The 23,691-nt window shown below is 50.7% G+C and overlaps 1 protein-coding gene across 1 annotated transcript; it reads right to left on the bottom strand.

Moving 5' to 3' along the window:
• Window positions 1-1,627: 1,627 nt before the first annotated feature.
• LOC112851533 (protein FAM89A) lies at window positions 1,628-22,386 on the bottom strand. The gene is made up of 2 exons (XM_086679689.1): window positions 22,041-22,386; window positions 1,628-2,758 (listed from the first exon to the last, which is right to left on the bottom strand). Exons 1-2 carry the CDS (start codon window positions 22,323-22,325, stop codon window positions 2,495-2,497), a joined length of 549 nt encoding a protein of 182 aa, XP_086535815.1. The 5' UTR covers window positions 22,326-22,386; the 3' UTR covers window positions 1,628-2,494.
• Window positions 22,387-23,691: the final 1,305 nt, after the last annotated feature.

Genomic DNA, 23,691 nt, shown 5'->3' with positions numbered 1-23,691 from the left:
AAAGTTTGGGGCAATTTATATACATTTCAAATGGACTAAGGCCTGCAGTGGTTTAGGTATATTTGCCACGCCCCCATCGGGGTGAGGAACGTGTCAGCCCTTCCCCACAGTAAGGGAGAGGCCCCTTGCTTACCTGGATTCACTCCACTTCTAGCTTTGGTAGCCTATCCCCCAATACTGACATGAGGGCCCCCAAACTCAAAGGCACTGTGAATCTGTGGTTGCAGTTCCAGAAGAGTCCAGAGGCAGCAGACCCAGGGAAGCTGTGCATTCTCAATTTTTTTTTTTTTTAACATTTATTTATTTTTGAAAGAGAGAGAGAGAGAGAGCAGGGGAGGGGCAGAGAAAGAGGGAGACACAGAATCCGAAGCAGGCTCCAGGCTCTAAGCTGTCAGCACAGAGCCTGATGCAGGACTCAAACCCATGAACCGTGAGACCATGACCTGAGCTTAAGTCGGATGCTTAACCGACTGAGCCACCCAGGCACCCAGAAGCTGTGCATTCTAAACCGGGGGGCTCCCCCTCGCCTGAGCTTCACTCCCTGCAAGCTTCACTCCCTGGCTGTGGGTGCCCATCCTGAGAGGACAGTCTCCTGGCCATTGCCCGGGGCTCCAAGAAGATGCTGCTTCCCGGGCCATTGTGAACACTAGATGGCAACTGGATCTGCGTTAGAATCACTAGGGGGGGACTTCTAGAAGTGAGCAGAGACCCAGGCCTCACTCCTGGCTAATTAAATCAGAATGGAGATGGGGGTTCTTGAGCCAGACTCAATATTCTTCTGAAAGCCCCCCACGTGATCTTAACGTGGTCAGGGTTGAGAACAGCTGAACCTGAGGTTCGACGCCTTGTTAAGTAGGGGCCCCACCTCAAAGATTCCGGTAGATGACCAGACTGCACCAGTCCTGCCACTTTTAATTCTCTTGTCCCCCCTGAACGATTGCGCCACATACTGGAGGCAGTTTGCCATCTCTCATTTAAAAAAAAAAAAATTTTTTTTTTTTTAACGTTTATTTATTTTTGAGACAGAGAGAGACAGAGCATGAACGGGGGAGGGTCAGAGAGAGGGAGACACAGAATCTGAAACAGGCTCCAGGCTCTGAGCTGGCAGCACAGAGCCCGACGCGGGGCTCGAACTCACGGACCGCGAGATCGTGACCTGAGCCGAAGTCGGCCGCTTAACCGACTGAGCCACCCAGGCGCCCCGCCATCTCTCATTTAACTACTACTTTCAACACAGGAGATCAGCAGGAATGCTCTTCCTTCTCTGCATGCCTCACCCCAGTTCCCACCACACGGTCCGATCCCGTACAGAGCAGGCTATCGACTGCTGGTTCCTGGGGATTAGTTTTACCTCCTCTCTCTAACCCGAAAGAGACGCTAATCAGCAATTATCACGTCAAAAGAAAGAAGAGGGCAGGGGATCTGAAGTGGTCAGAGACGGAGCAGCGCTGAGACCCAACTGCGTGGTCCAAGAATAAATCAACAGAGGAACGAAGCGTCTTTCCAATTCTCAACGGCAAGAAAACACACTGTAATTCGCTTTCAGTAGTTGACTGGATTCAATGCATTCAAGTTCTGGAAACGGACGATTCGGCGTTCAGACCAAAAGAACACACAACCCCAGTCAGAGAGTCTAGCATTTTATCCTCATTTCTAACCTACAAAGTGTAAAGTGTTCATGAAGCATTTTAATAAATATATTAAGGCTTAAGGTGATCGTTGTTCTTGAGTGGAAGAGGCAGGATCGCTAATATACTAGCTCACGTTCAGAATCTTTCAGAACAAAAACGGTTGCCACCACCTTTCAGTGAATGACACAAAACACGAGCTTGCCCCAGCTTCCCACGTTCACACATCTCCCTATTAGCTCCCTCCCTCCTCCATAGAATAGACAAAGAACGATAGGAGTTGTTTCGACAGGTGAAGAGAATGCAGTCGATGGGTAGGACCTGAAATGTTTACTTTTTTGGTAAAAAGCTTCCACTGAGTCACCTGGGCAGCTAGCAGTGCGGCTTACAGAGAAATAAAGCCCAACCCAGGGCCTTAAACGCTCACAAGACAGAAACGAGAAAGGCTGCCGAATGCATAGAGGCAGGGGAGCCGCGAAATGCTAGTTTCCCTGCGTTGCAAACTGGACGCAGTTCCTACAACACAGAGGGTGCAAATCGCCCACCACCCGTAAGGAAGTAACGAACCAGTGAAAGTCGCCTTGCGCAAAACGCCCCGAAAGGTGTCCCCCGGGGGAAAGGATGGAGGCAGGCGTGCCTGAGTACCACGGAGCCGAGGATGTGGCTGGGCACCTCTGGATCGCCCAGGCACAAACTCCGGCCACCAGAACACCCCGCCACGTGTGTCCTCCAGATTAAACTGATAGCACCGGCCGCTGGTGCCCGACGACCGCCCACGATGGAAGAGAGGAGCTTTCTTCAAGAGGAGAGGCAAATAAATGCTGGTGGTCTGGTAGCAGCAGTGGCCTCTCGGCGGAGAGCCCTTTCTAGATGGATTTGAGAATCCAGTCGCTGCTGGAGAGCGGGGAGACGGGCAGCGACAGGTCCCGTGGAGGGCCCCGCTCCCTCCCATCGTGGAGGGCGTTCTGCTCCTGGAAATAGTCCTCCTCCTCCTCGAAGAAGCCGTTCTCCAGGCCGTAGGTGCAGTCCGGGCTGGAGGCTGCCTGGCACGCTCCCTTATATTCCTGAATGGACTCGTACAGGCTGTAGAGTTGGCAGAGCAAGGACATGTCCAGCTGGCGGAGGCCAACCTTGAGGGGAGCGGGGGGTGGGGGGGGAGGGAAAAACAAGAAGTCAGCACTGGAGTTTAATTTTAGTCGAACGCTCAGCCAGCAATCTGCTCGTGCCAGCACATTCTTTCCGAACCGTGGACGACGCAGGGCATCACTCGGATGCTTTGGATTTTCCAATTTGGAGAAAACCGTAATTGTGGGATGCCCACACCTCAGACGTTACTCAGTGTGTCAGGGCAGGATCGCACCGTCGGGGCGGCGGGCCCCAGCCTGTGGAATTCACCCTGGCACCCGGGCGTGCCCTGGGAAGGAACAGTGCTACGCCTTCTGGTGGCCCCAACTGGTTTCCCTTTGGACGCCAAGATACAAGTGTGTCCTTTCCTCATGATCAGATTCAGAGGGGACCCGCGTGTGCCCTCCCTGATACCAAAATCATTCTCAACTCTCTGGGACAAGAGTCCCCTTGCCAGTGACAGCGGTTCGCCTGTCAGTGTCACACACTGCGCCCTGGAGCACCCACCCTCTGACCGGCTCAGCCTCCGGGCCCCCAAGAGAAGTGTTCCGACTCCCTCTCTTCGGACAAGGTCAGTCTTACCCAAAGATGGTTGTGGGATCACTCCCCAGAGCAGGCGACTGAGTAAGTCTAGTGGGGGCCCTGGGGGCCTCCACGGATTCTCCTGGGAACCACTTTCACCACTGGTGGCGAATCAAGGAACAGTTGAAAGTCACCTATTTGTTCACCTTCAAGTTCCCTTCTTCCCATGGCCTTGTCCCAAGGGAAAGAGCACAAGTCAGCCCGGGAAATGGAGTGTTTCCATCAGTCCCAAAGACAGAAGGGTTAATCCAGTTGGAAATGCAGCCCAGCCCAGTGCATCCGACGCCACTGCATGAGAATCACCTGCGGTGACTGTTATCGGTGCGGCCTCGGGTCCAGCAGGTGTGGGGCCGCTGGTGACAGAGCTGCTGAGCTGTAGACCTCCCTGCGAGTCGTAAGGGGAGAAACTCTACATAGATGCTAGGAGAGGAGACCTGCCTCCTGCTTCTTGGCCCTTTTGCAAGCCATGCATCAGCTCTAAGCCTTGGCTGATGACAAAAGGGAATAATCATTTCTCTCATGGGGCTACCGGGAGGGCTTCAATGAGCTACCCATCCATTTTAATAAACAGTCATCAAATGTCTCCTGTGCAAGCAAGGGCTAAAGCAAGCAAGAGGCATGGGAATGTGCATGCAGAAAACCGAGAAAGACAAGGTCTACAGCCTAATTACCCAGCGACGAGACCCGCCATATAAGACGGTCCGACTTTCACACAAGGGAAGCTGGGGTCCAGAAAGCAGCATTCATCTCATGACTAAGACTGGGTGTTAAGTCCCAGATTTTTCTTCACACCCTCCAACCACGCTAAACTGCCGAGGAAACACTGGCTATCTCCCTGCTCTAGCTGAGTAGACCACAGAAATGGGACCAAGGCACCTTGACTTAGCATATTTTGCCAAGACGTTCAGGGAAGACTTCAGGAGAGAGGGTCTGAGAGGGCAGAGTTGGCTGGATGGCATCCACTGTCAGAAGTCCACCCTGACTAGGTAAGTCGTAGGTAAGCCAACAGACGCCCAGGCCACCGGGCCACATCCTAGAGTCGGACACCAACACTCTTGTTCCTGATTAGCTTGTGCACATGTCGTCATGAGGAAAAGCGGGCTCCTGACCTTTGTGTTTGGAAAATTACCCAGACGATCTGGACGTCCAGTTCTGGCGCCGAAGCCAGTGTTCTTGACACAAGTATCTGTCTTCCCTGGGCCCCTTGTATTTATTCTCCTGTGAGCACTGACTTTCAGGCCAGCCAGGCAGAAGAGCATGGAACAGAGCGCGGGTTCTGGAGCCTGCCTGCTTGGGTTCAAATGCTGGCTCTGCCACTCCCTAGCTGTGAGACCAGGGACATCCTGTTCAACTTCCGGAAAGGGTGACAGCTGCTACTGTTGTTACTATGTTCATGATTCTTTCCACTCTGCCAACCTGCAGAATGCCATCTTGGAAAGGAACGGCAGGAACAGGATGTACCAGGCAGCCCGTGTGGAGCCATATTCCTCCTGCCCCAACTCAATCCCGCAGACGGAGCAGCAACCACCTGACCATCTTTGGTGGAAGATGGTCACCTGCCAGGGCAGTCACAAGCCAGCTGAAAATTAACCAGCAAACCTGCTTCTTGAGGACCAGGGTGCTCACTGCAGACTCTCAAACAGGAAAGGACCTCAAATGTCTTACTTCAAACCCTCCAAAGGAGGACCTTCCAGGCCAGTTCATTCATTTTCCAACAGCCATAATTCTTCAGCATGCCAAGTCAAAATCTCCCGGACTTTAGGTTCTAGGTCCCCTGATGCTAGGTGTGACCATCATGCAACGCACACAAATCTCATTTCTCTTAACCACCTTTTAAATACTTGAAGGTAATTTTCGGTCTGCCACCTGAAAAAAACGATTTGTTTTCTCCAGCCAGTAGCTTCGGGTCTTTCAACTATTCGCAATGATGTCCTGGTCCATTAACCAACTAGTCCCTTCCCCAGGGACTCGCTCCTTTTTTCCCAGGGCTCCTCCATAGTGTCCGGGTCTGAATACAGTAACCGAACTGCAAGACTCTGACTTGGCAAGTTCACACATACCTACTGTCTGCGCTAGGATTTAATACAAGGAATGGAAACTCTAATAAAGAAAGCCACACCCTCTTAGAGTCTTAGTAGTATTTGCTTAAAAAGTCATAAACTAGGGGCGCCTGGGTGGCTCAGTCAGTTGGGCATCTGACTTCAGCTCAGGTCACGATCTCATGGTTTGTGGGTTCAAGCCCGTCGGGCTCTGTGCCGACAGCTTGCAGCCTGGAGCCCGCAGCCTGCTTTGGATTCTGTCTCTCTCTTTCTCTCTGCCCCTCCCCCGCTCACACTCCGTCTCTCTCAAAAATAAACCAACATTTTTTTTAAAATTTTTTTTAGCGTTTATTTTTTATTTTTGAGACAGAGAGAGACAGAGCATGAACGGGGGAGGGGCAGAGAGAGAGGGAGACACAGAATCGGAAGCAGGCTCCGGGTTCTGGGCCATCAGCCCAGAGCCCGACGCGGGGCTCGAACTCACGGACCGTGAGATCGTGACCTGAGCTGAAGTCGGACGCTTAACCGACTGAGCCACCCAGGCGCCCCTAAACCAACGTTTTTTAAAAAGTCATAAACTAATACAACCCTGGATGTTAACTAGCCTGGAATTATAAAAAAAAAAAAAAAAAAAAAGTCATAGAGAAGATTCATCTGGAATCCTGAAGCGATTTCTACCGAGTCACTCTAATACCAGTAGGGCTGGGCAATCCCAAAACTGTTTCCCACCCTGGAAATGAATGAGGAAAAACCAGAAGGAGCAGTACCGGACCAGGCCTGGCCTTCATCTTCTGGGCAGGGTGGGCGTGGGCCCAGGGGGGCGCAGGGGAACACGGGGCTCTATAGCCCTAACAACCGCTAACCGGGTTTCTGAGGCTCTAACTTCCTCTGACTCCGCACAACTCAAAGACCTGTGGTCCCAGGCTTTTCTCTTCAGGTGCCCTGTCCAAGGTCTTCCAGGCCCCGAGTCAGGATCATGTCCTGGACCTTTCTGGGCGGCAGCAGCTGGAATGACGCACCAAGTTGCCCTGTCATCGGGTGGAACGCTGGCCTAGAAATGGAGGTCGGACCCGCCTAGGAATACAGCTCCGTCCTGCACACACCTATTACCCTGCTGAACAGACGCCAAGTGCTTAGACTAAGTTAACAGGGATTTAAGCACACACACGTGCACGCACATGCCTATACACACCCCGGTTTCTCAGTGCCTTCTGCAGGCACCAGACCAAACTCCTCTGAGTTACCAGCCATCCTCCAAATGAACTCGGCAGGCAGGAGGGAAGTAGCTACATGAGCAAGTCAGTTTCCCGGCCGGGCGCCTCTCCCTCGGAGGTGGCTGATTCAACACTTTAACTTACATTTTCTAGAGGCAAACTGAAAATCCCTAGGCAGCGTTCTATAATCTGGTCTGAATCTGCGCTCTCCTATCTGCACCTCATGCAACGGTTGGCCGGAGGTCCCTTCTTCCCCAGACTGTCCCAGACCTGTCCCCACTGTGTTAAAGCCTCTTTGCTTGCCCGGCCCAACGCCAGCTTCTCCTCCGCTCTTTGGACCTTGGCTGAGGCACCGGTGCTCCCCAGTTCCCCCCATGTTCTCTGCCTGCCTTGTGCTGCCAGTAAGCACATGGGTCTGCTTTCTTCTAATGTAGGACAAGCCCACATGCAGTGACCCAGCTACTGTCTGCATCAGGGAGAGAGACTCAGAACAGCTCCAGAAATCAAACTCTCAACCCTGAAGACTAGGGGGAAGGGATGGGTGTCTGAGAATATGGAAGGGGAGAGAGGGACCATGCAAGAGAACTCAACTGCAGAGTGGTTTCAGAACGTGATTAAATCACCCACGAACAGGAACCTGTCCTTCCAGAAAAAAGGACTGGGGTGGGGGCAAGCCCTCAGCAAGCCCAATACCCCCCCCCCCCCACTCCATACTACAAGCAGGGGAAGCCTGTCACCTTAGTGATCTGTTCCCACATGTCCCTGAAGGCCAGTTGATCTAATTCATGGCTGGATTCAGAAAATACAGCTCTTTTGTGACAGGAGATTGCAAAACTTCAGATAAATGAAGAAAACTACAGAATATTCTAAGACCGTGTAATCTGTAGCCCTTATTCTAGACCTTCAAGACAATTAAGAACAATCAGCTAGCTTCCATTGCTTTAAACTGCTAATGCCATTCCTTCCTCTCTCTGTCTGGGCTTCCTGCTTAACTTCCTGGTCATGTTCTTCTCTTTTCCCCTGAACAGAGCTCCCCACCACCCCCCACCCCTGCTGCAACGCACAAGTGGCTCAGCAACCCACATCTCCAACAATGGGGCCCAACAATCCTGAATCACCCTCGACATGGTCTCAAAGACGCCCAACAGACTGGCCACATGAATACACGTCACATCGGACAGGGTACTGGTTCCCAGCCGGGTTTCGGGGTGCTAAGTTTCTACCTTTGGAAGGTGCCGCGGGTCAGAGTGTTGTTCCCAACTTTCACACAATTCCAGCAGGTACGTGACCATTCGGATACAAGGCTCGGAAGATGAAAGGAACTTTTTAAAAGGAAGCTTTTGATGACTGAAAACAAAGCATCACAAAAAACTTTAGGGTATTTTTTTTTTTTTAGAAATAAGTGGTAGTTAAGAAAAATAGTTTTAAGAAACTACAAGCTGGGGTGACTCACCAGTACGTAAACAAAAGCAACTTCTTCCCAAATCCAGCAATAAGTAGGAAACACAACAGAGACAAAAAGAATCGGTTTTATTTGTGTTTGCTCCATAGCCCCAGCTGGCTCTGTGCGTGGGGTTGGGGAGAAACAGGTCAACGTCGGGGGATGGGTTAGTTCAGTAAATCATACTGGGACCGGCTCTGAAATGACCCCCCCCACAAAGAACCATGAGCTATAATATAGGCGGGGACGGGGGGTTGTGAAATACGGGGACAGATGCAAAAAAAGGTTTGTTGGAGGAAAATTCACATTGAAACATAAAGTGGTAGGGACTTGGTTTTAAAAAGTAGGGTAAAGTCATACAATAAAAACTAGACAGTCATTTCAAAGGGTGAGCAGCTGGGTACAAGTGACCCACAACAGTGACCCACGTGTACTGCTGAGCACAAAAGCTCAGGTTACCAAACAGTACACGGTAGGAATTCACTTTATATGCATAAGCACACATGTGCAAGCTTCTGACCAGAAGAGAAAAGGTCTGTTAGCAGAACTTAACCTCTAGAAAGTGGGACTGGGAATTTATAGCCTTCTGCACTGCTTAATTTTTTTCTCAACGAGCATGATGCTCTCAATTTTAAAACCTAAGAATTAATGGGCGCCTGGGCGGCTCAGGTAAGCGTCTGGCTTTGGCTCATGCTCTCACGGTTCGTGGGTTCGAGCCCAGCGTCGGGTAGGTGCTGACAACTCAGAGCCCGGAGCCTGCTACGATTCTCTGTCTCCCTTTCTCCCTGTCCCTCCCCTGCTTGCAGGTGCTCTCACGCTCTCTCAAAAATTATAAACGTTAAAAAAAAACTAGTAACAATAAAAAAGCATATCATGTAGGCAACACCACACAGGGCTGCATGCCTGTGAAACCTGCGCGGCAGTCTGACTGGTAACAGCAACAAAAGCCTTAAAATAGCACACAACTTTTAACCAGCTAACTGTTCCCTTCTAGGGATTGACCGGAGAGAAGAAAATCTCGGTGGTGCACAAATAAATAGTCTCCTTCTTGCTCTGTGTGGTAGGTGCCGATTCTGTTATGATGAGGAAATTGGGGCCCGGAAAGATGAAGGCTCTTGATTGAGGGCCTACGGTAGGAGGGCAGGGAGCGGCACCCGGGTTTAGGACTCCAAGGTCGGCGCTTTGACCACCAGCCTGTACTGCCCACACAGCTGACCCGGGCAAAGAGGTGTCGCCGTGTCAGCTGGGATAGGGAGCAAGCTGCTAACATCACAGGTGACTTGTATTTGGCTTTTCTGAACTTTCTGGATTTTCTACTATGAATATGTATTAACTTACAATGAGACCATTTTCAAAGTTACCTTTCAAAAACGGAATGAATGAATAAGCACACACGGATGGCTTGTGAACGAATTTATTTTACAGAAGACCTGGGAAATGCCCCCAAGTCTGATCCAGGTGTCCAGTGGGTATCTGCGTGGCTGGAATGCAATAAAGCAGTGACCTGATGGATCGTAACCTGATTTTTGAAAAAAGGACGCAGTGACCGAAGGACGCTGACCTGCATACCCTTTTGCAAAGGAAAACCGAAGAGAAAGACTTCCTTGGTGTTGATCCAGTAGGAGAAGAGGCTATTAACTTGGCAGCTCAGGCTGGACTGAGATCCCCCTGAAGGACTTTTTTTGTTTTATTTTTTATATTTGAGAGACAGAGAGCAAGTAGGGGAGGGGCACAGAGACAGAATAGGAAGCAGGCTCCAGGCTCCGAGCTGTCGGCACACAAGCCCGACGCAGGGCTCGAACCCACGAACCGTGAGATCATGACCTGAGCCAAAGTGAGACGCTGAACCGACTGAGCCACCCAGGCGCCCGGCTCCTGATGGACTTCTCAACTCCCCGGTGGCCCGTAATTCTGTGCTCACTAAGCAAGCTTCCAGTCCATCATGTGGCCCCTACGTGGCACTGTCCTCTCCTGGGTGGAAAAGCATTTGGGTTACTTGGTCTCCTTCGTCTCCTGTGCGTGCCCTAGGCTCACCGGGCTGAGAACTACACTCTGAAGAGTCGGGGTGATTCAGAGACAGAAAACAGACCAGGCTGCGTGGCTGCACCCCCAGATTAAGCCACACCCACAGTTCCTGCAGCTCTCCAGTCATCCATACGCCCTCTCTACCACGTAAGGTGGTTTCAGTGTGTTTACTGCTCACAGCTAAAGGCGTCCACACTGACGGAGCCCATTCTGCAACCTCTTCCAGGCCACACTGGCTTCCCTCGAACCTAAACTAATATTGGTACCAATGAAGTGATGGCTTTGCACATTCTTTTACTTTTTCCCCATTATAAAAATAAAACGTTCTAGTCATATTAAAACATCAATGGTTCATAATTATGTGAACCATAATTCCCTCATCCCATGTTCTAAAGCAGCTGTCTCCAGATGTTTTGGTCTTGGGACCTCTAACTATTGAGGGCCCCTAAGAGCTGTTATTTATGTGTATTATACCTGTCAACATTTACCTTATTAGGAATTGAGACTGAGTTTTCATATTGATCCATTTAAACATAAATAATATACCCATTACATGTTAACATAACTTTTTTTTAATGTTTATTTACTTTTGACAGAGAGAGAGAGAGAGAGAGAGAGAGAGAGACAGAGCATGAGTGGGGGAGGGACAGAGTGGGAGACACAGAATCCGAAGCAGGCTCCAGGCTTCGAGCTGTCAGCACAGAGCCAGATGCGGGGCTCGAACCCACGGACCGCGAGGGCATGACCTGAGCCAAAGTCGGACGCTCAACCGACTGAGCCCCCCAGGCGCCCCAACATAACGTTTTTATGAACGCCACCACTTTGTACATCTTTTTAATGCCTGCCTTATCTCCTTCTGCATTTGATCCTTTGTGACACGTTGCTTTGGTTGAAGTAAATGAAGAAAATCTGGCCTCACACAGACATGTAATAGCCTTTTAGAAAACAGTGGGTTTTCTTCTTGGACACTACCCTTCAGTTGGCTATGCCAATGGACTTTTTATACTGTTACATTAAAACCATCAGTCTTGCACCTTGAATGGATCTTTTAACCAGGTGTGATTTTGTAACAGCAAAGCATTAGTGCTATGAAAACTGTGAAAAATTGACTCACTGAATTATGCAGACCTTCCAAATGTTGATACATTTCCCTAGGTAATTTTTTCTTTTTTTTTTTTTTTTTAAATAGGCTCCACACCCAGCCCGGGCCTTAAACTCATGACCCTGAGACCAAGACCTCTGCTGGGATGGAGTCAATACTTAACCGACTAAGCCACCCAAGTGCCCCCTCCTTAGGTAATATTTTAAAACAACTCACTTATCAATATGACAATCACATAATTATGGACACTGAAAAGGATCTAGGGACCCCTGAACGTCCCCCAGCCCACACTTTAAGAGCAGTTATAGGGGGCACCTGGGTGGCTCATTCAGTTAAGCATCTGACGTCAGCTCAGGTCATGATCTCACAGTTCGTGAGTTCAAGCCCCGCATCGGGCTCTGTGCTGACGGCTCAGAGCCTGGAGCCTGCTTCCGAGTCTGTGTCTCCCTCTCACTCCCTGCTCCTCCTCTGCTCGTGCTCTGTCTCTATGTCTCTCAAAAATAAATAAAATGTTAAAAAAATTAAAAAAAAAAAAAAGAACTGTTTTAAAGATACCCACTTTTAGCAGTTTAGTATGTATCCCTCGAGACACCATGTTTATGCAAGCTGTTTAGCTAGATATCACGTATACACACGTCTGTGCAACTTACTTTTTCGTACTGTGAACATCTAGGTTCATATAGTTATCACACGCTTTTCAGTGAGTTTCGATCACTATTCTATATCACTGCAAGACACATCTGAGTACAAGTACCATTACCCACTGTGTGACTATTACTGTAAGAAAAATTTATAAAAATGAAATTGCAGAAGGGGTTGAGAAAGGAAAAGGACGCTTTCCTTCCAATCCCTCCCCAGTCCTGGGCCTGCAAACAGGAGACCATTCCTCAAGGGTTTGTATCCAAAGCCTAAAAAAAGGCCACTGCCCAAGATAATGAGTGAAACATGGACACAACTGATGTTGAAATCAGGTGGACTGGAGGAAAAAACATGATCCAAGGGCCCCTGACAACACACTGGAACTCAACATGCATCTGAAGGTTGGTTTGTGTTGTCATTTTCTTGAATGATATCCAGTTAACTGGAACTCCCCCTCTGCAAGCGTAGATGCAGTTCGGGGAGCAAATCTGAAGCTAAAATCAAAACCAAGTTCTTGGACAATATATAGAAAGCCTCATGTCAGTAGCCAGAGTTTTTCAGACAACTGACATAAAAAGCAAAAGAGATTCGGTTTTTATGGTGTTTATATCTCCAAATCCTCACCATGACTATAATCATTTTTTTCAATCTCTGCTAGTTTTTTTTTTTTTTTTTTGGAGACAGAGAGAGCACAAGCAGGTTAGAGGGGCAGAGGGAGACAGAGACTCTTAAGCAGGCTCCACTCTCAGCGCATAACCTAACATGGTAACATGGGGCTCGATCCCATGACCTTGGGATCACGACCTGAAACGAAATCAAGAGTTGGACGCTCAACCAACTGAGCCACCCAGGTGTCCCTCTGCTGGTCTTTTAGATAAAACATGACACCTTATTGTTTTACTTCACCTATCTGTGGTTATGAGAGTTGTTAAACACCTTGCCATTTCTCTTTAACTGCAATGACCTTGGCTATTTTATCTCTAACTCTAAGTGCAGTCAACAACCTAAGAACATACCAAACATCCTCTTTCAAATGTATTTTGGTAATCCTCAGTCCAGCCTCTCTAGGCTGCGACAGGCCTGGGGTCCCCCAGAGGCTGCCTCTCCCCTGGAGAGCACTGGTCAGAGGACAGAGGCTCTCCCTCCCCACCCCTCCTTCTCAGGTCAAGGGCAGTGCTTCCTGCCAGAATCCTTGCAGACGAGACTGTATAAAATCAGGCCAGTGCATGGCTCTTAGGGCCAATCAGGGAAGTGAGCAGAAAGCACTCAAAAACAGAAAAGGCCACATGCCTGAATGAATTTCAGTAGAACCATAAGGAGGCCTAAGGGTTTTTCTGTCTCCAAAGTCCTGGAGGAGGACGTACATCTCTGGGTTAAGGGTCTATGAGGGAACGAGCGACAGGAAAGAAAAGAACAACCTCTATGAGCCCTGCCTACTAATCACCTGGAAACATCTGGAGCCCGTGGGCAATGAATGAGATGAATAGAAGGTCGGGGCTCTGGAGAAAGACACTGGGTAATTGGGGGGCAAATATCTGACCCAGCCAGTCTCACAGCTGGTTTCCTGTTCGTGCAGTCTGTGGTCCGCCTGTAGGGTTTCATACATGGGATCGTGAAAAATGTAGCTTTTCAAGCCGAGGTCTGAAGTCTCCGTGGAGTTCAGGTGGGCATTCCAGGAGCAAGGCCACAAAGCCTCCAAATGCTGCTTGGTGGGCAGGAAGTGCATGCACAAGGGCCAATGTCCTCTCTTTGAGCCCTCCCTGAACTCCCTCCCTGAACCTCCTTGGCCGTGCAGCCTCCAAGATGTACAGACACGCTGGCCTAGAGCGACACAGAAATGCTCCAGCACTTGGTGGCTCGAGGCCCTCTGCATGTGACCAGGTGCCCAAAGTGCCAACAACTGGGGCACTTTTGTATTCCCAGAATGCCTTTAACCGGAAGTGGGGGAAAAGCAGAAGGGCTGTGCTCCCGGCAAGATATCCATTTCTGATCTCTACAGGTTGGGGGGGGGGGGGCAGGTAATACATAAAAGTTAACGTGGTATGAAAAAAATATCTTTCAATCTCTATACTGTCACATCTTGGGACCAGAAGTGTAACCTCACTTAGAGATAACCTCAAAAGCGAATGAAACCAGACCAGTGAGCCCACAGCCCGCCCCTGCTGCACCAGCCCCAACCCCACAAACTATGATACATATACACCTTTCTAGTTGTGCTTTTATTGGGTGGATCCTGGGGTGGGGACAAGTACTATACAGAGTAATTACAGCCTAAACAGCCTGATTTAAAAAAAAAAAAATTTTTTTTAAGGTTTATTCATTTTTTGAGAGAGAGAGAGAGAGCGCGCGTGTGTGGCGGGGTTGGGGCGGGGAGAGGCAGAGAGCGAGAGGGAGACACAGAATCGGAAGCAGGCTCCAGGCTCCGCGAGCTGTCAGCACAGAGCCTGACGCGGGACTCGACCTCCCAACTGCGAGATCATGACCTGAGCTGAAGTCCAACGTTTAGCCGACTGAGCCGCCCAGGCGCCCCTAGACAGCTTAATTTTTGATGAACACGGTCCAAGAACAACAACCTTGTGCTGCTCTTCCTTTTCTTTGTAGAATTTACAGACACCACGTGGTGTCCTCAGGGACACCAAGCACATGGCAATAGGCAGGTCCTGCACTTGTGCCTACACTATTTTATGACAGAGTAAACTTCTGCAGGCACCATCAAGACCCATATAGGCAGGAGGGGGAAAGAATTCTATTGTTATAGCCAAAAGGAGCCTATATGGCATTTAATTCTCATTTTCCCCATAAGGGATCTCTAGCTGAAAATAGCAAAATGCTTGCTTCAAGTATCCCACATAATCTAATAACAGAAGTGGAGCTCTTGATGCCTGGTTCAGGAGCTTCCCAAATCTTTCTTTTTTTTAATATATTTTTTTAAGTTTATTTATTTTGAGAGAGTGAGAGAGCATGGGAGCAGGGGAGGGGCAGAGAGAGAGAGAGAGGGAGAGAAAGAGAGAGAATCCCAAGCAGGCTCCACGCTGTCTGCACGGAGCCTGACTCAGGGCTCAATCCCACCAACCGTGAGATCATGACCTGAGCCGAAATCACAGGTAGGATGCAACTGACTGCACCACCCAGGCGCCCCAGGAGCTACCCAATTCTTAAACAGCTTGTTCAAAATGCAGATTCTGTCTTCTCCTAGTCTGATACTGCTGGTATAGGAAGAGGCCCGGGAATTAGCATTTTAGCAAGCAGCCCGGAGGATTCTGGGGCTGGTGGTCCATTTTTCGGGGAACACAATACACAAAGACGGTATTAAAGGTCACCAGACATGCCACTCTCCTGTGATCAACATCAATCAAGAATGCTAATGCATAACCGGAGGCTAATGCTGTTATTCCAGATGGCATTTCACAGGCCTGACTTGGGACTGGACCTTTACCATAAACCCTTTTTTTTTTTTTTTTAATTTTATTTTATTTAAAAAAAAAATTTTTTTAACGTTTATTTATTTTTGAGACAGGGAGAGACAGAGCATGAACGGGGGAGGGTCAGAGAGAGAGGGAGACACAGAATCTGAAACAGGCTCCAGGCTCTGAGCTGTCAGCACAGAGCCCGACTCGGGGCTCGAACCCACGGAGTGTGAGATCGTGACCTGAACCGAAGTCGGACGCTTAACTGACTGAGCCACCCAGGCGCCCCAACCATAAACCCTTTTAAAGACTAAAATCCCCTAACACACCGGCTTTACATGCAGGATAAGAGCTGAAATCCACGGGAATGCGGGCTATTCAAGCTAACGCACGTCTCCTGGAATACAGCTCACTGAACAAACTCGTTGGACATGTACTTGTTCTCTCAACTAAAACGCAGGGAAGAGAAGCATTGCTGGTCTCAGAAATCTAGCTTTATTGAATCAGATTAAATTCTTCGCCTAAACCACCGCAGCCCAGGCACTCAAAGGTTCTGTGTGGATGACTTCCCACTCACGCCCAGGCTGGTGACCAAAATAGCTATTTGACAGTTTTGGGGGGGGGGGGGGAAGGAACATGAAAAAAAAAGAGGTTCCAAGTCAAAGCTGCTAGAACCTGCCCCTGATGGTGTAAGAGGTGGACCCCAAGAATCCCTAGGACGGCAGCCCCTCAAAGATGTCCTGCCCCCATACCTGAGAATCTGCTGTCCACGCTTTTGTGTGACTCTCTGGGGTGTTCAAACTTGATGAGCTAATGTCACGGAGCCGCTGGATGGGTGGTCTGTGTACAAACATCAAGGGAAGTGTGTGTCGGGGGTCCCGGCTGACACTGAGAGTCCAGGGTGTCCTGCAGCCACACGCAAGGATTTGAAAAGCCAACCCAGATCCAGTGCGCAAATATGGCTTTATCCGCTTAGGAGGTAAGAGTCTATTAAACTGGGGGGGGGCCCTTCAGGGCAAAGTATTTTTATGTAGAAAGAGGTCTGGGATACATAGTTTGTCCAGCAGCCCCCTGCTCTATTTCTGCTAACTGGCCTTTCTTTGGAGGGGAACACCAGCACCCCCACCCCACCCCCACCCCATCCACATGGTCACGCTATCTTAGTAAAATGCGATCCTGTCCTCAGTCACTACTGGCTGGCCCACGCTGGCCAGACCACCCAAGCTGGGCCCGCTGGCATCCTTCCACACAGTATTTACCAACTGGAACTAAGAAGCATGGCTGAAACTGAGTGTGGACCCTGTTAACAGCCACGGTCCAAAACGTGGGAAAAAAATAAAATGATGCGGGGGGGTGGGGTGGGGAGGAGAATACGGTGGGCTTCCCGGATGCCCCATCGGCCCTGGTTCCAGTCTGTCTCTGTATATATCCAGCCCTTCGAGAGTTTTCTTCAGCAAGAGCTGGTTCAGACCGAGTTACTATCACTCACACGTAAAGCCCAGGCATGAAACTTGAGAGGTGATCTACGCGGCAGCACTCCTATTGCGTAAAGATGACCACATCTCCCAGATGGTATAACGCTCCTGAAATGGCTAGAGAGTTTCCTTGGATCTCCATAGCATTTTACACCTAACACGCACCCAACGAACATCTGTTGAATGTGATTTTAAAAGATCCTCTGATGTTTAAAAAAAAAAAAAACAAACAAAAAAACTAACTCAGCTTCTTGTCTTAAAGGACTTTTTCCAGTCTATAGAGCAGGTAAGCTATAGAGCGCAGTATTATGTGTGACCCTCCCCACATCCCAAATGGCCCCACTCCCCCCACCCGCCCCGGGGCAGGGCGGGGACCACAGCAGCAGGACAAAGCTTCACTGAGGAGGGTTCCTAGAACAGGAAGTACTAACTCAGGCGGTACAGCGGGCACCATGCGGAGCAGGGAACCACCAAATCCACACAGCTCCCCTGCCCTCAGAGCCCAGACTGCCCCGGACCCATCCCCCCGACCCCTCACTGTCTTATCACCAGGTCCAAGCCTCTTTTCCAGCCTCCAGCTCCTCATTTTTAAATGTGTAACATACTCCTCCACTGATGTAATGACAAACCACCTTTCCCCCTAAAGGAGCCACCCCTCCTGACTCCCCCCGTTGCTGCAATGAACCCCACCTTCCCAATGATGGATTAGCAAGGTTATTGCTCTCCTGCACAATGGCAGACTCTGCAGTTACTGAAGACATTGTAACATGTGTTGACTAGGAAAACCTTTGCAAGATGTGCCCCCGAAAATGCAACTAAGAATGTATAATGCGATCCGTGTGTATTTGTGTCGGTGGGAGTGCCTGTGCCTGCAAGCATACAATGCAAGGGTTAAAACAAAGCTTTGGGACATATCTGGTTGAATCTGTGATCTTAGGGGAATTAAATTCTGAGTGATTTTTTAAAATATATGGAAATAGGATGGACCTTAGAGAGGATTATGCAAAGTGAAGTAAGTCAGACACAGAACGACAAATACCATATGATTGCACTTACATGTGGAATCTAAAAGGCAAAACATGCACAAACTAACCAAAAGCAGAAACAGACCCAAGAATACAGAGAACAGACCAATGGTTGCCAGAGGAGACAGAGTGGGGGGGATGGGCAAAATGGGTGAAGGTCCAGGAGGTACAGGTTTCCAGTTCTGGAATGAAATGAGTCACAGGGATGAAAGGCACAGCATAGAGAATATAGTCAGTGGCATCGTAATAGCGTTGTGTCGTGACAGAAGTAGCCACGCTTGTAGTGAGCATGCCAGAACACAGAGACTTGAGTCACTGTGTGGTACACCTGAAACTAATGTTAACATTGTGTGTCAAGCATACAGGAAGGGAGGGAGGGAGGGAGGAAGGAAAGAGGGAGGAAGGAGGGAAGGAAGGAAGGAAGGAAGGAAGAAGGTAGCAAGGAAGGAAGGAGGGATGGAGGAAGGAAGGGAGGAGGGAGGGAGGAAGGAAAGAGGGAGGAAGGAAGGAAGGAAGGAAGGAAGGAAGGAAGGAAGGAAGAAGGAAGGAGGAAGGAAGGAAGGAGGAAGGAAGGAAGGAAGGAAGGGAGGAAGTTAGGAAGGTAGGAGGGAGGGAAGAAGGAAGGAGGGAGGGAAGAAGGAAGGAAGGAAGGAAGGAGGGAGGGAGGAAGGAAGGAAGGAAGGAAGGAAGGAGGAAGGAAGGAAGGAAGGGAGGAAGGAAGGAAGGAAGGAAGAAGGAAGGAGGAAGGAAGGAGGGAAGGAAGGAAGGAAGGAAGGAAGGAAGGAAGGAAGGAAGAAGTTAGGAAGGAAGGAGGGAGGGAAGAAGGAAGGAGGGAGGGAGGGAAGAAGGAAGGAAGGAAGGAAAGAAGGAAGGAAGGAAGGAAGGAAGGAAGGAAGGAAGGAAGGAAGGAGGGAAGGAAGGAAGGAGGGAGGGAGGGAAGAAGGAAGGAAGGAAGGAAGATGGAAGGAAGGAAGAAGGAAGGAAGAAGGAAGGAAGGAGGGAGGGAAGAAAGAAGGAAGGAAGGAAGGAAGGAGCAAGGAAGGAAAGAGGGATGGAGGAAGGAAGGGAGGAAGGAGGAAGGAAGGAAGGAAGGAAGAAGGAAAGAGGAAGGAAGGAAGGACAGAAGGAAGGAAGGAGGAAGGAAGGAGGAAGGAAGGAAGGAAGGAAGGAAGGAAGGAAGGAAGGAAGGAAGAAGGAGGAAGGAAGGAAGGAGGAAGGAAGGAAGGAGGAAGGAAGGAGGAAGGAGGAAGGAAGGAAGGAAAGAAGGAGGGAGGGAGGGAGGGAGGGAGGGAAGGAGGGAAGGAAGGAAGGAAGGAAGGAAGGAAGGAAGGAAGGAAGGAAGAAGGTAGCAAGGAAGGAAGGACGGATGGAGGAAGGAAGGGAGGAGGGAGGGAGGAAGGGAGGAGGGAGGGAGGGAGGAAGGAAGGAAGGGAGGAAGGAGGAAGGAAAAATAAAGAGAAGAAAAGAAAGGGAGAGAGAAAAAAGAGGGAGGTAAGAAGGAAGGAAGAAAGAATTTGAGTATCCATCTCATGGAGAAGTTCTGATGTACAGAAAGCATTTACATTGTGCCTACACAGGAAATATCCCAAACTATTAACAGTGATTATCTCCGGGTCCTAGGTCTATGAGGAACTTGTCATTGTTTTGCTTAGCTGCACTTTCCATAAAAAAGCTTAACGTCTCCTCCCAGACTCTAATAGTTAACTGGCAACTCCTGCATTTTCTGCTTCAGAGAAGTGTCTCCCATTTGCTTCTTGTTTCCCGGTCACTGGCCTCCACCCCGCTGGAGGCTCTCACCTTCTCCAAGCACACCTCTAGCACCCCCCACTTCCTGCTTCCTCTGCACCCTGCTATCAAATTAATTCTTCAAAGTCCGATTCTGTGCCAGTCTTCCACTTCAACCCTTCCCACGCTATTGAGGCTCTCTGGAACCCACCTTCCCAGTGCCCGCTCCCTCTTTAAGGTACAATCTGGGCGATTCCCTTGTTGATTATCAGAGAGGCCTTGCGACACCACCACCGCTGGCTTGCACAGGACTTTCAAAAAAAAAAAAAAAAAAAAAAGAAAGGATTAATCACATGAATCTGTGACTGCACAGACAGGACTTTTTCAAAAAGGGATTAATCACATTCTGCCAGGACTTCTAGTACATCCCTCGACACAGATTTGACCTCGGGGCCTTCCAATGGAATAGATCAACGCAAATTATTCCAGATAATTCAGGGATGAACTCCGTTTAAGTTACTACTTGGACCCCACTGCCCCAGGCTAGTAAATCCTTAAAGCCCAAACACCCAGAGGGGCACCAGGGTGGCTCAGCTGGTTAAGCTTCAGCCTTCAGCTCAGGTCATGATCTCACAGTTCATGGGTTCGAGCCCCGCGTCGGGCTCTGTGCTGACAGCTGGGAGCCTGAAGCCTGCTTCGGATTCTGTGTCTCCCTTTCACTCTGCCCCTTCCCCGCTCACACGGTCTCTCTCTCTCTCTCTCTCTCAAAAATAAACAAACATTCAAAAAAAAAAAAAAAAAAAAAGCCCAAACACCTAGAGTACTTTTAAAGACCTTGGGGCATTCTGTGAAAGAACTTGTCAAGGCCTGTAGCCATATCTTTCTTATCTTTATCTCAGCTAAATATCAGACTGACCAAAGATAGCAGTTTATTTTTCCTTGCATTTCAAATACTCAGAGCTCTGGTCCAAGGCATAATTATAAGGTTGTGGCTGTTCTCCAGCTGCACCAGGAGGGACCTGGAAAAATACTTCTGGGAATAGCACATCGACTCCCAAGCCACTAGAGTGTGTTTATGAACCAGAGCTTCAGAAAAGGAGTGGCCCTGAGGTTTTCCTGTCTGTTCCAGTGTCGAACTTAACCCAGGATGAGTACCCCCATTTCACCCCCATATTTGTGCCACATCTAAATCCCGACTGTAAACATCCTAGGTGTAGATTTATCTACTTAAAATGCAGCTCACTAGCTGTGCAATGCTGGTTTCAATTAATGTTTATTAATAAATCAAAAATGGTTGTCTTGGAATTTGAGTCATTCTGTAAGAAGCTTAGAAAATCTATTCAGAGAGAACTGGAAATCACAATTTCAGTGCCAGCCAGAGTGGGAAGACAATATCTAACTGATTAAAAAACAAGGCTGCTTTTCCAGATTTAATTAAGTCTCACTTGTCAGAATGGATATGCTCCTGAAAAAAAAAAAAAAAAAAGAAGAAAGAAAAAAAGAAAGGCATAAGTTGTTTCTAAACAGTATCTTAACGTACTAGATGCATCTACAAAGGATTTCTGTGATAAGTTTTTTGGCAAATTGAGTCTTAGGAAAAAAGCAGCTTTCATGTATTAGATTTCCTTAATAAAGTTTCTACCTGTACTTAAAAGAGGATAAGAACCTGCACTAAGTGAAAGGAAGGGGCCGATTCCAAGATGAAAGCCCGGTGGCCAGGGGTAGGTGATCAGGGCCCAGCGGGAAGTTAGAAAGGAGGGAAGTTTGTTCTCCGCTGGCCTGGCCTAAGCCTGTTGAAGAAAGCTGGAGAAAGGCTCGAGGTCACCTAAATCCCAGCCCTTGCCCTGTTTTGGCGTCACCTGAAATCCTGTGTCCCGGTCCACATCACCAAATGTACTTCCAAAGGACTGAAAAAAGCTAAGCCCCATTGTCTGGCGCCCCGACACGACCCGAAGAACCCACACGGGCTTCACCCAGACAGGGAAGCGGGTTGGGGGATTCGGTTCCACCACGCTGAGAGGGGATGGGCCGAGCGCTCGCCTTCACAGCCATCTGAGGCTGGAGCCATCCGAGGCTGGAGCCACCCCGAAGTAATCGGATTCTGCACGCGCCGCCTGGGGCGCGGGGGAGGGGGGCGAGGGCTGTTCCAATCTGCTGTCTACACTCGCGCGGAAAAAACTGTCCTCTCCCAGGCAGCAAAACACAGTCGCACACAGCCCTTCACCCCGCAGCCGAAGTGAAAGCCCTTCCCTGACCCCGGAGGTCTGTTTCACTCGGGAGAGGGGTGACCGCGGCGCGCCGCGTCCGCCCAGAGGCCACGAGCGAACCCCACAACGCGCCTCCCGTTTCCGAGCCAGCTGGGGCCGGACCTGGGGCGCCCGGGCTCCGAAAACTGCCTTTTGAGTGGGGACCCTCCCCGGGTGAGGGTTGCACCGTGGGCAGAGAGGACAGGGTCCCTCACTCGGCGCCGGCTCCAGGAGCAAAAGAGCCAGAAAGGGGCGGGTGGGCGCGCGGACTTCCGGAGCAGAGCGCGGGTCCCGGCGAACTTTCCCGGGACGGCGAGCCCGGACGGGGACCACCCCCCCTCGCCCCGACCCGCGGAGCCCCCCTTACCATCTCCTTGCGGAGCAGGGCCAACGCGGCGTCCAGGTTGGGAGGCTTGGCGGGCAGCCCCGCGGCCCGGGCCCCGCCGCCGCCCGCGCCCCCGCGGCTCAGCTCGTCCTGGATGCGCGACTTCTGCGCGTACAGACGCTCCAGGTGTCGCCAGCCCCCCGACGCGCCGCCGCCCGACGCCGAGTGCAGCAGCCCGCTCAGGCTCTTGGGCAGCGGGGGCAGTCCGTCCACCCGCAGGCCCCGGACCGCGTCCGCCGCCCCCGGAGCGGCTCCGGCCCCGCTCATCGCGCTGCACCCGGCCACGCGCCTGTCCCGCCGCCGCCGCCGCCGCCCGGGCCCCAAGCCTCCTCGGGTCCGCCCCCTTCCCGGTGGCGCCCCACCCACTTCCCCTCCCCGCCTCCCGGCCTCCGCCTCCGTCCCCGCCCCCGCCCCGCCTCCCCGCCTCACGCCCGGACCCCCCTGGCGGCCCCCGCCCCGGCCCGGCTCACCCCCCCAGCCCCGCCCATTTGCCCCCAGGCCCCCTACGCCTGTGTCCCCCCCCGCGTCCCTGCTCACTTCCAACTTTGCCCCCTTACTTCTCGCCCCGCCCCCACTCCCGAGCACCGCCCCGCGCCCCGCCTCACCTCAGGCCCCTCCCTGGACTCCCCCCTCACCTGCCTGGGGGACGGCTCCATTGGCGAGGTGGCCTTCCCACCGGCCGCCAAAGCTGCTTGTAATTACCGAGGGAGCCCCCACGTCAGATGCAACCCGACGGACGGCTCGTGAGGGGGTGGGGGACAAAGGCTCCCGCTCGGAGAGAAGGTCAGGCAGTGCTGGAGGACCCCCCGCCCGCGGTCTTCGTCCCCAGAGGCCAGGGCCCTACAGACAAGAGTCCCGGCCAAATGAGGTGGGGGAGGCGGGGCTCTGGCCACAGGACCCCTGCCCCTCCCCCAGGCCTGAATCGGGACCTCCTTTTAAGTCCAGCTCGCTGCCTGGAGGGTTGGGACACCCAGACCTGAGCGAGTCGCTTATTCCCTCCAGGGCACGCTGGCCTCAGTCAGTGACAATGTCCAGCCCTACGGACAGCAGCCAAGAAGAGCTCTAGGTCGACTTTTGGAACTTCAAGCCGCAAACAAACACGCCTTTCAGCCTGGCCGTGAACACAAGAGTAATTCTCGATGGAAATGTTGACAAAAGTAGGGAAAGCTTAAATCTCAGAAACTATCCGTCAGCTCTGAGGCGAAAAGAAACACGACTCACACCTCTGGGAGAGAAAAGGGAGAGAGAAACAAGCTGTATCCTTTCTAGGCAGAATACAAATGACAGTTATAACCAGATTAGAGATAGAAAGGTAAGGAAGTAAGGACCGATTAGCAGACAACAGCCCCTCCACGGACTAAAAGCCAATGCAGTGCATATAGAGCGGATAAATTTAATGCCCGCTGAGTATTGGTTTTAATTATCAAAGAGATTTAATTGTTCTAAATACCCAATAGGATCATAATTATAAAGTGTTCTGAGTGCTTCAGACACCCAACGTAAAAGAGGCCTGCATTTTGGGGGGGGGGTCTTTTCCCCTTTAATCTGCCACCCTGTAGAGTGCGCCCCATGATCAGTGTGTTTAACATTGGCAGATGTTCTCTGCTGGACCCTTGCCACAGGTTGATATTGA

Source organism: Puma concolor, chromosome D2 (assembly GCF_028749965.1).
Source record: "Puma concolor isolate L17-30 chromosome D2, mPumCon1.1.hap2, whole genome shotgun sequence".
In the NCBI taxonomy this organism is placed as follows: domain Eukaryota; kingdom Metazoa; phylum Chordata; class Mammalia; order Carnivora; family Felidae; genus Puma; species Puma concolor.
This window is presented reverse-complemented; position numbering and strand designations above follow the sequence as displayed.

Excerpts from the sequence above, each read along its gene's own strand:
- LOC112851533 (XM_086679689.1), bottom strand. The coding sequence starts at position 22,325 with ATGAGCGGGGCCGGAGCCGCTCCGGGGGCGGCGGACGCGGTCCGGGGC. Across the intron at positions 2,759-22,040 it reads CCCTGCTCCGCAAGGAGATG|GTTGGCCTCCGCCAGCTGGA; the intron begins GTAAGGGGGGCT and ends GCTCCCCTCAAG.